At 38.7% G+C, this 16,062-nt stretch overlaps 1 protein-coding gene across 1 annotated transcript; it reads right to left on the bottom strand.

Moving 5' to 3' along the window:
* Window positions 1–6,408: 6,408 nt before the first annotated feature.
* IL21 (interleukin 21) lies at window positions 6,409–15,134 on the bottom strand. The gene is made up of 5 exons (XM_011978255.1): window positions 14,921–15,134; window positions 14,778–14,813; window positions 9,509–9,664; window positions 6,632–6,709; window positions 6,409–6,541 (listed from the first exon to the last, which is right to left on the bottom strand). The coding sequence occupies exons 1-5, from the start codon at window positions 15,086–15,088 to the stop codon at window positions 6,491–6,493; spliced, it is 489 nt and encodes a 162-aa protein (XP_011833645.1). The 5' UTR covers window positions 15,089–15,134; the 3' UTR covers window positions 6,409–6,490.
* Between the last annotated feature and the right edge of the window lie 928 nt (window positions 15,135–16,062).

Here is a 16,062-nt window from a genome sequence, read left to right as displayed (position 1 = left end):
GAGTAAAAAGAGTGAAAACAAGGTTAGAGAGGCTGGAGGTGGAAGAGATGCGAACAAGTAGTCCTTGTAGGACTCGGGTTTTACTCTGAATTATATGGGAAGTGTTGGAAGATTTTGAGCTGAGAAGTGGCATACTCTGATTGGTTTTTAAAGGGACCATTCAAATTGTTTTGTTGCAGATAGATTTTGGTGAGGGGCAAGGACAAAAGCAGGAAAACTATTTGGGAAGGTGACCTGGTTTGTATCTGTGTCCCCGCCAAATCTCATGTTGCATTATAATCCCCATTTGGGAGTGGGGCCTGGTGGGAGGTGACTGGATCATGGGGGCAGAGTTCTAATGAATGATTTAGCATCATCCACCCTTGGTACTGTGATAGAGTTCTCACAAGATCTGGTTGTTTGAAAGTGCGTAGCACGTCCCTCTGCCCCCTCCTCCTGCTCCAGCCATGTGAGGATGCCTGCTTTGGCTTTGCCTTCCACGAGTAAAAGCTCCCTGAAGCCTCCCAGAAGCAAATGCAGCCATGCTTGTACAGCCTGTGGAGCCGTGAGCCAATTAAACCTCTTTTCTTGTAAATTACCCAGTCTCGGGCATTTCTTTAAAGCAATGTGAGAACAGACTAATACAGAAGATATTACAATCATCTGAGTGAGAGATTATGGTGGCACCAACAAAGTAGAAACTGGAGGTGGTGAGAGTGGATTCTAGAGATATTTTGAAAAGAGAATTGATTGGCTTTGGTAAGAATTAGATTCAGCATGTAAGAGGGAGTTGTCAAGAAAGACATCAATGAATAAATCATGTGTTTTGTGTTTAGTTCAATTTAATTTTGCAAACATTTGTTTTCTACTATATGTTATTTACTGTGTGTATGAGGCACTGTGCTTGCCTCATATACAGTAATTTCTCTTTCCGTTTCTCTGGAAAGAGACACTGACATAAAAATCAATAAATCTGCCTTTACTATATTAAGTCTAATAATCAAAGTATGCTCAAGTTTTGAAAGTGGGAAGGGGTCAACACTGTCACAGAAATACAGTAACATGGTGATGGAAATCCTTTGAGAAGAATGATGACTAAGTTGAATATTGATGGACACCTGAGTGTTTTCGTTTTCAGGCTATATATATATTTTTTTCTCTCTTTTTTAAAATTTTACTTTAGGTTCCAGGATACATGTGCAGAACGTGCAGTTTTGTTACACAGGTATATGTGTGCCATGGTAGTTTGCTGCACCTATTGACCCATCTTCTTAAGTTCCCTCCCCTTAGCCCCCACCCACCAACAGACCCTGGTGTATGTTGTTCCCCTCCCTGTGTCCGTGTGTTTTCAATGTTCAACTCCCACTTATGGGTGAGAACATGCGGTGTTTGGTTTTCTGTTTGTGTTAGTTTGCTGAGGATGATGGCTTCCAGCTTCATCTATGTCCCTACAAAGGACATAATCTCATTTCTTTTTATAGCTGCATAGTATTCCATGGTGTATATGCACCACATTTTCTCTATCCAGTCTATCATTGATGGGCATTTGGGTTGTCCGTGACTTTGCTATTGTAAATAGCACTGCAATAAACATATGCGTGCATATGTTTTTGTAGTAGAATAATTTGTATTCCTTTGGGTATATACCTGGTAATGGGATTGCTGGGTCAAACCTGAGTGTTTTCTAAGCATTAAAAGGGGATGGAGGAATAATATTCTATGGAGAGGTCACTGCCAGTGCAAAGTTACAGAGGAATGAAACAACGTAGTGTGTCTAGGGAACTGGAAGTGATTGGATTGGCTGGAATGTGAAGTCCAAGGTGAAGAGAAGCTGGGAGCTGAGTGCAGCATAAGAAAAAAGGTCTTACATGCCCCGCTTCAGGCCTGGGCTTTGTTCTAGAGGAGAGCTAGTGAAAGATTTTAAATAAGGGAAAGTTGTAATCATGCTTACATTTTACCAAATATCACTCCAGCGGCCATGTGAGGTGGATTGGAGAGAGTAGATGAAATGCTAGAAATCCAGTTGAAAGGTATTTTAACTATCGCAACAAGAGCTGAGAGCCTGAATTAAGGTGATGGCAGAGGTAGTAGAAAAGAAATGATGAATTTAAAAGATAGAAATAACAAGGCCCAGTTAGTGATCATGGTTATAGTGAGTAAAGGAGAAGGCAGAGTCTGGGAGGCTAGGAGGATATAGTCCCCTCAATTAAGTTTAGGGAACTCTTGAAAAGGAGAAGGTCATGGAAGTGGGGAAAAGTGAAGAGATCAATTTTAGCATGTTGAGATGAAGAGCCTGGGAGATAAAGAGAACATCTCCAGGGAGCAGTTGGATATATGACCCTGGGAATTAGTAGAGAGGTCTAGCCTTTAGCTATAGATTTAGGGGTCAACAGCATAGAGGGGGTATTTAAAAGAACAGGAGCACATTTGACTATCGAGGAGGAAGACTTAAAGTGAAAAGATGACCAGAAACAGAATCCTCAGGAACATCAACTTCTAAGGAGAGGACACAGGAAGGCAAATCAACAACTGACACTGAGTATGTATGGTCAGAGAGTAAGACCTCAGCCAGACAAAAAGGGGCCTTCAAAGTCATAAGGAAAAGGGAGGGGGTGAGGGGGTGGTTGAGAATAGCAAAAACCATGATAAGATCAAGTAAGCTAAGGGCTTAGATACATTGTGAATTGGTTATTAGGAGGTCATTGCTGACCAGAGACAGGGCAATTCCAATGATACAGTGACAAGGTGTGAGATGGGTACAAATCAGATTATAGTGGTCTGATTAGTAGATAGGAGGTGAGAGAGTGTCAAGACACTTGTACAGACTATTCTTTCAATGAGCTTGACTGTGATTATGAAAATTCCTTTCCTGCACACAGGTGAGGCTATGCCAGGCTGACTGGGGACTGGAGTAGATGGAGGGATCTCTTATCCAAAGCTGTGGCAGATGTTGAAAGCAGGTGAATATTCAGAGCTGAATGTGAAGTGGGAAACTGACTCCAGAATGCCAGGAAGTGAAGTTTGAAAGGATCTCCAAAAGTGAGGGGCTGGAGCCAATGTCTGACGCTGGATTAGCGCACCAAGGATAAGATAGCCAGCTAGAATGTTTGCAGGCAGCTACTCAAGAAGAGTGAGGAGGGCGGGGGATAGTGTGTGCTGCTTGGCCTGTAGTTCAAGGGACCGATCAGGGACGTTGGTTCTGTGAGGGAGGGAGGAAAACTAATAAATTGAGAGAATGGCTAGGAGTTAAGGCCTAGTTTCAGAGTCTCAGGACAGACACAGTAGAAGTAGGGCAGTTTGAGAGCTAAAAAACTAGCAGCTGATGGTCTTATATTTACATCTATAAATCTTTACATAGATTTCTGAGAGAAAGGGGTCCCAGGTGATAAAGTGTGGGACATAGTCATGGCAGTAGACCACAGGATGGAGTTAAAAGAGGCAGGTGCTCAGAACTGAGGAGGCTAAGTCTCTGAGATGCTGCAGTGCTGGTGGAATTTTCCCCGTGGGCACTGAAGTCACCCAGATGATGGCAGACGTTGGATTTGAAAGAAAGAACATCCTCAGTCCCCAATGAACATGGAGGAGTGGCCAAAAAATGACAATCATTAGTAAGAAGAGGACAGAAAAAGCTAGATAGGATAAACTTGAATGCAGGAGAGAATTTTGTGCAAGAGTGTAGGTGCAGTGGTGGCAGTGGGCATTGGGAAGTATCTCTAACTCCTCCTGAATGTGCCATACATTAGGGAGGGCTGCAAAGTAGGTGATATCCTTGAGGCAGAGACAGGATCCATTTCGGTGAGAACAGGTGAGAAGAGAAGATCATCTTTACCATGTACATGTAAAAACTATATGCTCCCAGAGACTAAGGATAATCTTTTCTTTTCAGTCAGGACTATTGAATTAAGGGTTTCCAGGGAATCACAAAAGACGGTTGTACTGAGCGGGTAGTATTTAATATGATCAGGTCTTAAATAAGAAGCCATAAACATGAACATTTAAAATCAAATATATAATAAATAATTATTAAGTTATAAACTACATAGTTCATATTAGCTAAATTCTCAGATGCATATGTAAATACAACAGAGCAATAATATAGAATAATAATGCTACAATTTTATATAAGTGTCCCAAGAAGACACTTTGAACTAAAATAATAAAGATCATGGTTAATTTTCCCTGAACTCTCATGACCTATAGTAATGTTTCCTTCTCTCCCTTCCTTCCTACCTTTTTTATCTTGGAACACGTCCCTTGCTCCTGCAGTGAGTGTTGCTACAAATGTTATTGAAATAATATTGAGCAATTGAACATCAGACTCAGTAGAAAATTTTACCCAGAAGTGTGATCAGATGTTCCTGTAAGGATACCCAGAACTTTAGAGATTCATAGACATTTAAAGCTTTTAAAAAAAAGAAAAAATAGATGTTAGAGATGGAGTCCAGCACTCTTATTCTACAGATAAGGAAATGGAAACCTAAACGGTTTAAACAGTGACCACAATTTCATAGTCAACAAAATTTCAGGTCTCCTGTATTACTGTCCGTAGGTGAACAGTTATATTTATGGGTTATCTTTATATTCCTTTTAAGAACTGGCAGTCTTGAACATAGAACAGTGAAGATGGAGCTGTTCAAGTCTCACTGCTTCATCTTGTTTATTCCAATGCATTGCCTTTCCTGGAGTGCTGGTGGGTTTAACTCTGGTTAAACACCAGAGTTTATCTGGGTGTTTAAACTCTGTTTAATGAAGGCTGTTATCCAAACCCTCACTAAATTATTTTTACTTTTAAGATAGAGACCCTGATCGAAATAATTGGAACAGAAAATTTTAACAACAAACATGCCAAAAGAAATACATTATTTTAAATATAAAATACAATATCAAAGGAGTTAATAGCTATAAATTCAGAAACAAGAAATACAGATTCCATCTTTCTCACTATCTTTGTGTCTGTTTCCACCTTTTATCGCAACAACCCAGGCTGGCGTATTTGAAACTGAGGCACATTTTAGATATATATTATCATCATCAGGCACATAATTCCTTTGTAATACATATTCTAAAATGTTAAAATGGAGTACCTTGTTTCTGATAAAATTTTTTTTTTCTTTTTTCTGAGTCTACTTGCTGATGATAAAACATTTCAATGAGATTTGATTAAATAATTCTTAATATATCTTTTAGAACTGTAGGTTAAGTCTGTATTTGTTTTAAGCACATAATTTTTCTTCTCAGATCATAAAGCATTTCTCTTCCCACATCCTCTTGCACACTCACAACTATTTTAACAATAAGAGATTCTCAAATAGCTTATACCATTCTAGCGAACATTTTATTTTTCTAGAGTTTTTAACTTCATGTTTAAACAGGCTGTGCTGGAGCTGATATGAAATGGCAGCTAGAGTAGGTTGCTTACTTTTACCACCCACGTTTGAAAGATTGGAATGCTTATGCGAAAGTCTGTTTTCAACTTGGAGAGGAGTCCTGGCCTCTTGGTTTGTCTCCTGATTTTTAAATCATACAGGTTATTGAATTTGTCTTATCCAAAGTATAGTAACTATAAGTGTCCAAAATGTTAAACATGTTTTGAAATTTTGTCAAAGCAGAAGATTCATTTTAAAAAGAAGGAAGAAAAGAAGGAAGAAAGAAGGAGACAAATATTTGGCGTTATTAGCTCGCTCATAATATGATCATTATAACTGTTGGAGAAGAGAGCTACAATACTTTTAAAACGATGTTTGTTCCAGAAGACAACCTGGTATATGTCCCTCTATAGGTTTAAATTGCCATTTCCACAAGCTTAAAATGTTAGCTTATAAGGGGACTGGGGACTGGAGGAAGGTAATATTAAATCCACTTCTTAATACTCTATTGCCACTGACTAAGAGTCTATTCCATAAATACATTCATATCTATAGTATTTAAATATTTTTATAAACCCCAATAAAGAAGTAAGACTTTTATAGCCATCTGGTATCCCCCAGTGCATAAATAAAGTACATATTTATATGTTAGACATTCTGAGATTTAAAAAAATATTCAGATATAAGTTTTTAAACATTCAGTTTTCATTTCCTTAAAAGAATAAAAATGTCAGCTTTTCATTTTGCTTTTGTATGTCTTGCTTCTATGCTTCTATATTTTCAGCTGGAATGAAGGTGTATATGTTTTAGACCTCATTCTGGTGGTAATCAAGCTCAAGGTTAATATAAAATCAATAAATGTCAAAACTATATTTTTGGTTAAAAATTTTAACCTTCTCCTTCAACCAAGAAATATCAAAGTTGAGCAGTGAAATAAAGTAAAAACTTCAGAAGTCATAGAAATCAATAACATAGGAAATCAGACTATTGTATAGTGATTATGGGGAAATAATCCTGACTTTGCACACTTACGAGTTTTTTTTCCCATCCCTAATATATTGTACTCCTCCACTTGGAATACAAAGAAATGAGTTTCACTACTATATTAGAGTATGTAACATAGTGTCCAGCTGCAAGTTAGATCCTCAGGAATCTTCACTTCCATGTGTTCTAGAGGACAGATGCTGATGAATCATCTGTGGAAATAGTATACCATGAGTAACTAAGAGGCAAATCTGGATAGGTAAAGATAAAGCTGAAAATCAAATGAAACTTAAGGTAGATACCTTTTGGAGAAGTGATTTGAATCTTTCTAGGAATTCTTTGGGTGGTTTTTTCTCATAAGAATCACATGAAGGGCATGTCTAGAAATCAATGAAAAAGTAACAGTCTTCTTTAAATTTTTTTCTTAATAAAATGTTCCTTAAAAATTTTTTTTATTAAAAACATAAATTATGTTCACTGAAAAAATTTGAGAATTACATAAAACTGGAAAGTAACAATGGAAAAAGTCCTTGTAATCCCATTCCCAGAGATAGGAATCCCACTGCAATGTTTCAATATATATTCTCTCTGTGTTTTGGGTATTTTTAATTATTATTATGCATTTACATTATTTATACCAGTTGGTGATTTGCTTTTTTTTTTACACTTAACATATCACAGGCATTTCCTAAGTGTTAAATAGTCTTCAGAAATATGACATGTAGTGGTTATGCTGTATTCCAACATAGGATGGAACTGTTACTATTTTTGGACCCATAGGTTGCATCTAAATTTTTTTTTTTTTTTTTTTTTTTGGACAGTCTCGCTCTGTTGCCCAGGCTGGAGTGCAGTGGCGTGATCTCCACTCACTGCAACCTCCACCTCCTGGGTTCAAGCAATTATCCTGCCTCAGCCTCCCAAGTAGCTGGGATTACAGGCGCGCACGACCATGCCTGGCTAATAGTAGAGACAGGGTTTCACCATGTTGGCCAGGCTGGCCTCAACTCCTGATCTCAGGTGATCCGCCTGCCTCAGCCTCCCAAAGTGCTGGGAATAGAGGCGTAACCCACCACACCCAGCCGTATCTAACTTTTTACTTTTGTCTACATTACTCCAAAGAACATCTCTGTAAATAATTTTTCATATATATCTTTGCTTATTTGATATATTCCTAGAAGTAGAATTACTAAATAAAAGGGATAAAAAAATTTTAAGGCTTTGATGTAGAGTTTTACCTCTCTTCACTTGGAGCATTATTATTATAGGGTATTGTTTAAAATGTTTAATTGGGAAAAAAACAGGATTTCCTTGTTTTAACTCACGTGTGTGTGATTACTAGGGAGATTGAACAGTTTTTCATATATGTATTGCTCACTTGCATTTTTAAAAAAACTTTCTTAGTTTATGCTGTTTGTCTTTATTCCTATTTAGATACCAAACACCAAGCCATTGCGTGGTAGTTAGCATCTCAATGCCAGTGTGATATTGTAGTGAGAGCATTTCACTAAAAGGTAGTAGATATACAGTCTAATTCTTATCATTCTGACACTATGTATGGAACTTGGGGCTAGTGACTTAACTCCTTGGTAGATCTCACTTTCCTCATCTATAAGATGAGCATGCTTAACTGGAGAGTTCTAAGTTTAGCTCCAAAGCTACCACTTCATGAGTTTCAAAAATAGGTTCAGCTCCTTTCTTTCTGAGGAAAGATTTAGAGGGACATTTTCACATGGTCACCAGGCCAAGCAATCAAAGGAAATCAGAATCACTTTGATAATGTAATTAAGATTTCATTTGAATCACAGGTGGAATTTTTTGGAGGAGAAAGAACTAATTTAAAAAATTTGAGGCCGGGCGCGATGACTCACACCTGTAATCCCAGCACTTTGGGAGGCTGAGGTGGCCAGATGATTTGAGGTCAGGAGTTTGAGACCAGCCTGACCAACATGGTGAAACTTTAGTTTAGAAATTTTTAGAAATTTAGAAATAAATATTTCTAAATACAAAATACAAAAATACACAATAAAAAAAATATTTCTACTAAAAATACAAAAATTAGCCAGGCGTGGTGGTGTGCGCCTGTGGTCCCAGCTACTCGGGAGGCTGAGGCAGGAGAATCACTTGAACTGGGAGGCAGAAGCTGCAGTGAGCCAAGACCTTGCCACTGCATTCCAGCCTGGGCGAAAGACTGGGACTCCGTCTCAAAAAAAAAAAAAAAAAAAAAAAAAATTTGAGAGTAATTTATTTTATGTGTTTTCCCACTGGCTTTGATTAATCTTTGAATTACTCATGTTCTTGAGTATCTGCATTGCTCATGAATTGGCATATACAAGAGGATCTCAAAGCTCCAAAAAGCTAGGGACTGTTAAAATTCCCCAGCCAAGTAATGAGGCCTGCCTATTTCAATTCAATACTGACTCTGCTGGTGTACAGGATAGTAATATAATTTAAGAGAGGAGGCAAAGTTTAAGATTTGCCCTAGTCTCTTGTAGGCTCTGTTCTTGTTAGAAAGCTAGGATCTAGCTCCTGTTAATAAGAATACTGTGACCATATGAGAGGAAATATTCCTTAACTCCAAAATCACAATTGGATTCTCTGCCTAATGACTTCCTCGCCTTGAGAAGCTATATTAGCATATTCCAGCTACCAAGGACTACTAGGAAATTATAATTGGGTTTCAGAATACTTTGAAGTCTATGGACTTAAAAGAGTGACCCTACTTCTTAAAATGCACCACGTATAGGCCGGGCGCGGTGCCTCATGCCTATAATCCCAGCACTTTGGGAGGCCGAGGCGGGCAGATCACGAGGTCAGGAGATCGAGACCATCCTGGCTAACACGGTGAAACCCCGTCTCTACTAAAAATACAAAAACAAAATTAGCTGGGCGTTGTGGCGGGCACCTGTAGTCCCAGCTACTCGGGAGGCTGAGGTGGGAGGAGAATGGCGTGAAACCAGGAGGTGGAGCTTGCGGTGAGTAGAGATCACACCACTGCACTCCAGCCTGGGCGACAGAGCGAGACTCTGTCTCAAAAAAAAAAAAAAAATGCACCATGTATAATAAGGCATAGGTAAGGAAGACACCAGCAGCTCTGGCTACAGGTGTGCATGTGTGTTTATGCAATGCAAGATACATAGTTTATAAGTACAAATAAGATAGATAAAAAATGACAGTCTTACTAGTCTGTGTTTCTGTCTTCTCTCTGCACCTGTGGAAGGTGATTTCCTCTTCAGCTTTTTAATTGATAAATTGATTATCCTTTCATTGTTTCCTGTATTTGCTGACTTTAGTTGGGCCTTCTGAAAACAGGAAAAAGCTGACCACTCACAGTTTGTCTGAAAGATAAACAGTTTGTATATATGTTAACAAACATTATTCAGAAAGTAAAAGATAGCTTTCCCAATCCTCTGTTTCTGTCTCTTCTGCAATGTCGTGCATTACATCATTTCAACAGATGAGTGAAGTATGATTTCACCTCCTACTTAATCTTTGGGATGGGAAAAAGGGATAATCCCCTGCCTCACAGATAAGAGAGAAAGGAGCCTCACTTCTTCACAATGCTTTATTCCTGATGCTATACAGAGGACCATTTTGACATCTAGGTGGTGGACAAGACCTTTGTGTTTTGTAAGGGAGAGTTAGTTCGGTTTAGGAACACATTTGCTGAATTATGAGGCTCTAAAACTTACACTGTGACTAGTGTCAGCTTTGGGTGAATTATGTTATAGTCTGATGAAGAATATTTTTCATTTGTTTGTGGTTTCTATAATGTATCTATCATGACATGTCTTGAGCAGCATTTTATTCTGTACAGCGCCAGGCATAGTGTCTTGCCAGTTAATGTCAACATACATTTGTGAAGTTAACAGATGAAGAAAATGAATTAAAGCCCCTCCTTTGGGGAAAAGAAATGGGTACCTACCTCTGATAGCATATTTCACATCTAAGACTCAATATGCTTGCATAGATCACACATGACTTTTCTAAAACCCTTTTCATACTCCCAGCTCAGTTAGGGTAGGATTCTGCCTGAATCAAGCAGTTGAGGGACAGTTTGAGGCTTGCCCAACCAATGAGAAGGAAGATAATTTCTTAGAAGGTAAGAATAGGGTCTCAGAGAGTGGAGGAGTGTATAAAATAAGCATGAGAAGGAAGATAATTTCTTAGAAGGTAAGAATAGGGTCTCAGAGAGTGGAGGAGTGTATAAAATAAGCATCAAACACTTATCTCTTGACTTGGAAAAATAACTAATGACTAACAAGCCAAAAGTCTAGCAATCAAACTGGAAAGGAAATGGAATTTACTGGAAGAACCAAATATATACTGACTTGTTGAAAAATGTTAATGCTGATCCAAAAGCTTATATCCAGGTTACTTGTATCCAACTGACTTTTTTCTTTCAGCAAACGTGTGTATATGATGCTATTTTCCTCCTGAAGTTGCTATATTTTCATTTCACTAATGCATATGGAAGCTACTACCTTATAACCAGAAACCTCAATCCCTTCCAGTCCCTACAAAGGCAGGCCTATAAGTAACAATATTACCTGAATCTTCTTATGGACAATCAGCTGAACACAGCATCTGGGCTGCTTTGCATTTTCCAACCCATATGCTTACCCAATATGAATGTTGATTAATAACATGCATCTCTAAGACACAAACCTGTCAGGTTTGCTTTGCATATATAGCCACAAGCTGAGAAGCAGCTTATCTGGTTTCCTTATATCAAGGCAGATTGCCTCTCACAAGGGCAAGGTGGTGTCCTTTCCATATGTTTGCCAAAATGCTTATTTAATAGAAACTATTTATAAATGTTCAATATAGCACTTTTTTTTCCTTGAAAACCACACGTTCATGTTTGTTGAAGTTTTTTCTTTTCTCTTCTTTTTGACCACAACCGGCTTAACTTACTGGAAAAAATAATATTCATATTTAAAGAGGTAAATTTTCCAGCTGAAACTGAAAATACTGACTGCTTCATCCGTGATGATCTGAAAAACCAGCATTTCTCACAGAGGCTCATTTTGCTGAGTTAACATTTACATGTGTATGCTGAAAGAAAATTAGGTTCCAAAGAAGTAGAGGGGCCCTGCCAGCCAGATGAACTCCCTTGAGATAATATTGCCAGGAATGGTCAGTACCAGTACTCAAAGCACTGAAATTGTAAAACTACAATTTCAGTTGTAAAAACAACTGAAAATCTTTTCTGAAAGCCTTTGAATGGCACCTGGACACTGACGCCCGTATTGATGGGGCTGTGCTTCCTCTCCCACCCTTCCTTGTTTACCTGTGTTAACAGACAATGGTGTTTTGTTTTCTTTTGCTCTGCAAGCAGCAGAGCTGTGTCTGGCAATATGTGGTCCGGGATAAATAACTGCTGGAATTGGCTTTATATGCACATCAAAGGCCGCCTCAAAAGAGGAAAAGAAGTGGAGAGCTGTCTCCACTAAACTGCCTTAAGGATGTATTGAGGAGAGTGAAAAGATTAACCTTGATTTAGGCAGCCTCGGGTGCCCTGTCACTCAGGAGTCTACAGGATGCCCAAGTCCATATTTAGCACCGTCTGGAAGCATAAACATTACTTTCCTTTGCTATGCCTTGGTGACAACAGACTCCAAAGGCAAGGCTTTGTTTCCCTCATGCTTTAACATGTGAGAACATGAGGAGTTTTCTGCTCCTACATTAGTTTTGCAGACTAGAAGGAGTGGTAGTGAAGTCAAAAGCAAGAATTCACAAACCATTCCTCTTCAGCTGAAGAACAAGTCAAGTGCTCCTTTTGCCAGGAGTAACACTTGTCTTTGTTGTTTTGCAACTGAATTTTTGAAATTTTTTGCCTCCTTAGGGCTTTTTTTTTGTTTCTTTTATAGAAACAGGATGTCTCACTATTTTGCCCAGGTTGTTCTCAAACTCTTGACCTCAAACAATCCTCCAACCTTGGCTTCCCAAAGGGATTACAGGCATTGGGATTATAGGCAGGAGCCACATCACCCAGCTGAGGCCTATTTTTACATTTTTTTTCTTCTGCAAAGAAAGCCCTGGCCATTCCCCCTAAGGAGTCTTGCTAATTGGGCAAGGCTACCTTTGTCCTGGCCAGGCACGGTGGCTCACGCCTGTCATCCCAGCACTTTGGGAGGCCAAGGCAGGTGGATCACGAGGTCAAGAAATTGAGACCATCCTGGCCAACATGGTGAAACCCTGTCTCTATTAAAAAATACAAAAATTAGCTGGGCATGGTGGCGTGCGACTACAGTCCCAGCTACTCAGGAGGCTGAGGTAGGAGAATCGCTTCAACCTGGGAGGCGGAGGTTGCAGTGAGCTGAGATAGCGCCACTGCACTCCAGCCTGGCAACGGAGCGAGACTCCGTCTAAAAAAAAAAAAATGATTACCTTTGTCCTACACACAAACTAGGTTTATATCAGGGTTTCTCAACGGTGATACCACTGACATTTGGGGCTAGACAATTCTTTGTTGTCAGGGCTGTTTTGTGCATTCTAGAATGTTTAGTACCTGCCTTCTAGATGCCAGTAGCACCCCCATTTCTACCTCCACGTGTGACAACCAGAAATTTTTCTAGCCAATACCAAATGTTTTCTGGGGTACAGAAATCACCACCAGTTGAGAGCCACTGGTGATATGATTAGACAGAAAGAAAAAGAGAAAAAGAAAGATGCCTGGCCAGGCCAATTAGAGATGTTAGATAATTATTATATGCATACAACATTAGATGGTTTTATTTTCATTATTCTTTTTTATTTACATTTTTTTATTTTTTGAGACCGAGTCTCGCTCTGTCGCCCAGGCTGGAGTGCAGTGGCGTGATCTCGGCTCACTGCAAGCTCCGCCTCCCACGTTCACGCCATTCTCCTGCCTCAGCCTCCCCAGTAGCTGGGACTACAGGCGCCCACCACCACGCCTGGCTAATTTTTTGTATTTTTAGTAGAGATGGGGTTTCACCGTGTTAAAATCTCTTATAGACCCTGCTTTGAAGTTAGCTTGATATAATGCTGATGTGACCTTGAACGATTTCTTTCTTCCTGAATTTGCCTACTAGTATAGCTTAAAGATCCAGGTTACACTATTACTCACTTGTATCATAGCCAGCATTGCTTGATCAGATTATCAGATAGATATAGTATCACTAAGACAAAATCCTCTCATTATGATGTAAGATAAAAAAAATCTTTCATTAAAAACACATCTAAAGGAAGTACCCATTGGATGAACTCAGGTTAGAAGGTGGAATCTCTTTCCTATTTCTTATTTTGCATGTTACAGACTACAGCCAGGAAACTCTGGAAAGGACTCCAACCATAACAGTTAAACAAGGTGCATGAGATGCTAGAAATGCATGTTTTGATAATTAGGCACATTGATTAAGAAGTATTTTCAGTTATTGGAAAAGTCTTTCCAATAAGCTGAATGTGCTACTTTCATTTTAGATGCTGCTTATTAGAAAAGGACCTAGTAAATGAGAGTGGTTGGGTTCAGAGCTAGAGAGTGAATTTTAGAGAAAAGCAATAGTTGTGACTCATTCACTTTCTAAACTTTTACACATAGTCATTTACGATAATTGTTTTCTTTGCAATGTATCTTCTTCAGTCTCCCCCTTTGTAGTGTCCTAATTACTGGTAGCACTTTTAGTTATTCTAATTTATGCAATTAAAGGTCTGTGACAATGAAAACATTTCCCCAATTGCATTTATACTCTCAGGGTACCAGACCAGAAGATCAGATCATAGAAGTTGCTAGAGAAAAAGATCAGCGGACAGCATTCTTGAACTACATGCCAAGCCTCTCCTTCCTGGAACTCTAATGGATTTAAATGGCTTAAGAAATGGGATGAATTGTTGAAAATGGTTCTTTCAAAAGACCTCATGGAAGGCCAAAGACAAGACTCACTGAAGCCAAGGTATATGTGAATTATATTCTAAAGGACAGCTTTGATTTCCATACCACCATTTCTCCATGCTGTCCCTGTAATCTAATTCTTCCTTTCTTTCATTTTTAAGTTTGTTATTAAAAGGTTAATTCTGCTTCCTATTGTGTGTATCTATGTTTCTTAAGTAGGATAACAAAGAGGGCTCAAAAGCTTTCATGCCCAAGGGCTCTTAAAGAGTAACTAGCTGTGCATTGTTCAGAAACTGATCAGAGTATAGATTTCATTTCTAGTTTTGTTATTCTGTCTCAGCAATACTACTTAGGAGTACTCTTAGAGATTCTTGAAGATAAACATAGTTTATGAGGAATATAATATAGCATTTTTTAGTTGGTTTTTGGTAAATCAATGAATTTAACCAAAATATAAATAAATATTTCATCAATTATTAGACCACTAAGTTCATTAAAATTCAGTATACTCCTATATAATCATGCTAATGCCTTTCTTATTAGATTTTAAAAGTTATGTCAAATGTATTTTCAGAAATAAATTCAACTGGTCTTACCTCTACATCTTCTGGAGCTGGCAGAAATTCTGGGTCCTAGAGCAAAAGAAAATTTGTTCTGAGTTATTTTTGTAAGCCAAACCCTCCTTTTATATTAATTGAAAAGTATGATTTAGATTTTGTTGTGACAAGTATAGTCTTACCAAGTCATTCACATAATTTTTCAGCTGATCAACAATATCTATAAGTTGACGCATTCTAATCATGTGGCGATCTTGACCTTGGGAGCTTGATTTGTGGACCAGTGTCCCCAAGAAGATGACCATCAGACAGATGACTATCCTCTCCATGTTGCCAGGACTGGATCTCATAAGTACCAACAGTAGAGCTAGACGTTGGTCTCGTTTTCACTTCAGCTTGACTGAGAACAGGTTGTCAGTTAAGCTACCTATTTATTCATCCTTCAGGGAGAGGTAAAGCCCTCCCATTGCAGCCTGGAAATCTTTGTAAAATGGATGAATGTGAGTAACTCTTTTTTCTTTTCCACTGGCTAGGTATACGTGTGCATGTGCTAATGTGTGGGGGCAGGGATTGATGGAGTCAACGAAATGTGCCCCATCTGCATCTTTGACAGGAAAAAGAGAGAATGGGTGAATTCCAATTTCAGCATGAATCAAGAAGTATGTATAATAAACAGTAGGTACTACAAGACTTCAAAAAAGTAAACAAAAACACTTTGATCTCTTTTTCTCGGCCTCCCCTGGCATCTTACCTGTTCTCTCTGACAGTCATAAGAGCACTTCGATAATGAGTAAAATGGCAACATGTGCTTTCATGCAGGACTTTTTCTTATGGTAATAACTTTGTCTTTTGACTAAAATCATCCAGTATTCCATCATAAAAGTAGGAGGAGAGGCTACCTTTTAGGAAATTTTAAATAAAGAGGTATTTTCCAAATTAGCAAGAATATTTTCGGTTCTAAACGGATGTGCATCTCCTTGAAGACACTAACCACAGTGGTTAGGAAGTCAATTTCTAAAGCCTGAGTTCAAATCCAGATCCTAACAATTAATAGCACATATGATCCTATTGTGTAATTGCAAAAGGAAGCTAAGTACAGAATCTAATCATAGGGTTGTGATAAGGCTTAAATGAGACATTTCAAGTAAAAGGGCTAAGTACAGCACATGATAACATCCCAGGAGGTTTGCATGCTGATCATGGATGAGGGTGAAGGGGAGAACTTAAAGAAGCCTAGGGAGGCTAAACTGATGAAAGAAGGAAGATAATGGACAGGTCAGTGTTCAGCCAAAATACACGTGTGTGGCTGTACTGGTGGTTTAAA

The sequence above is a fragment of the Mandrillus leucophaeus genome, unplaced genomic scaffold, assembly GCF_000951045.1.
Source record: "Mandrillus leucophaeus isolate KB7577 unplaced genomic scaffold, Mleu.le_1.0 Scaffold191, whole genome shotgun sequence".
In the NCBI taxonomy this organism is placed as follows: domain Eukaryota; kingdom Metazoa; phylum Chordata; class Mammalia; order Primates; family Cercopithecidae; genus Mandrillus; species Mandrillus leucophaeus.
This window is presented reverse-complemented; position numbering and strand designations above follow the sequence as displayed.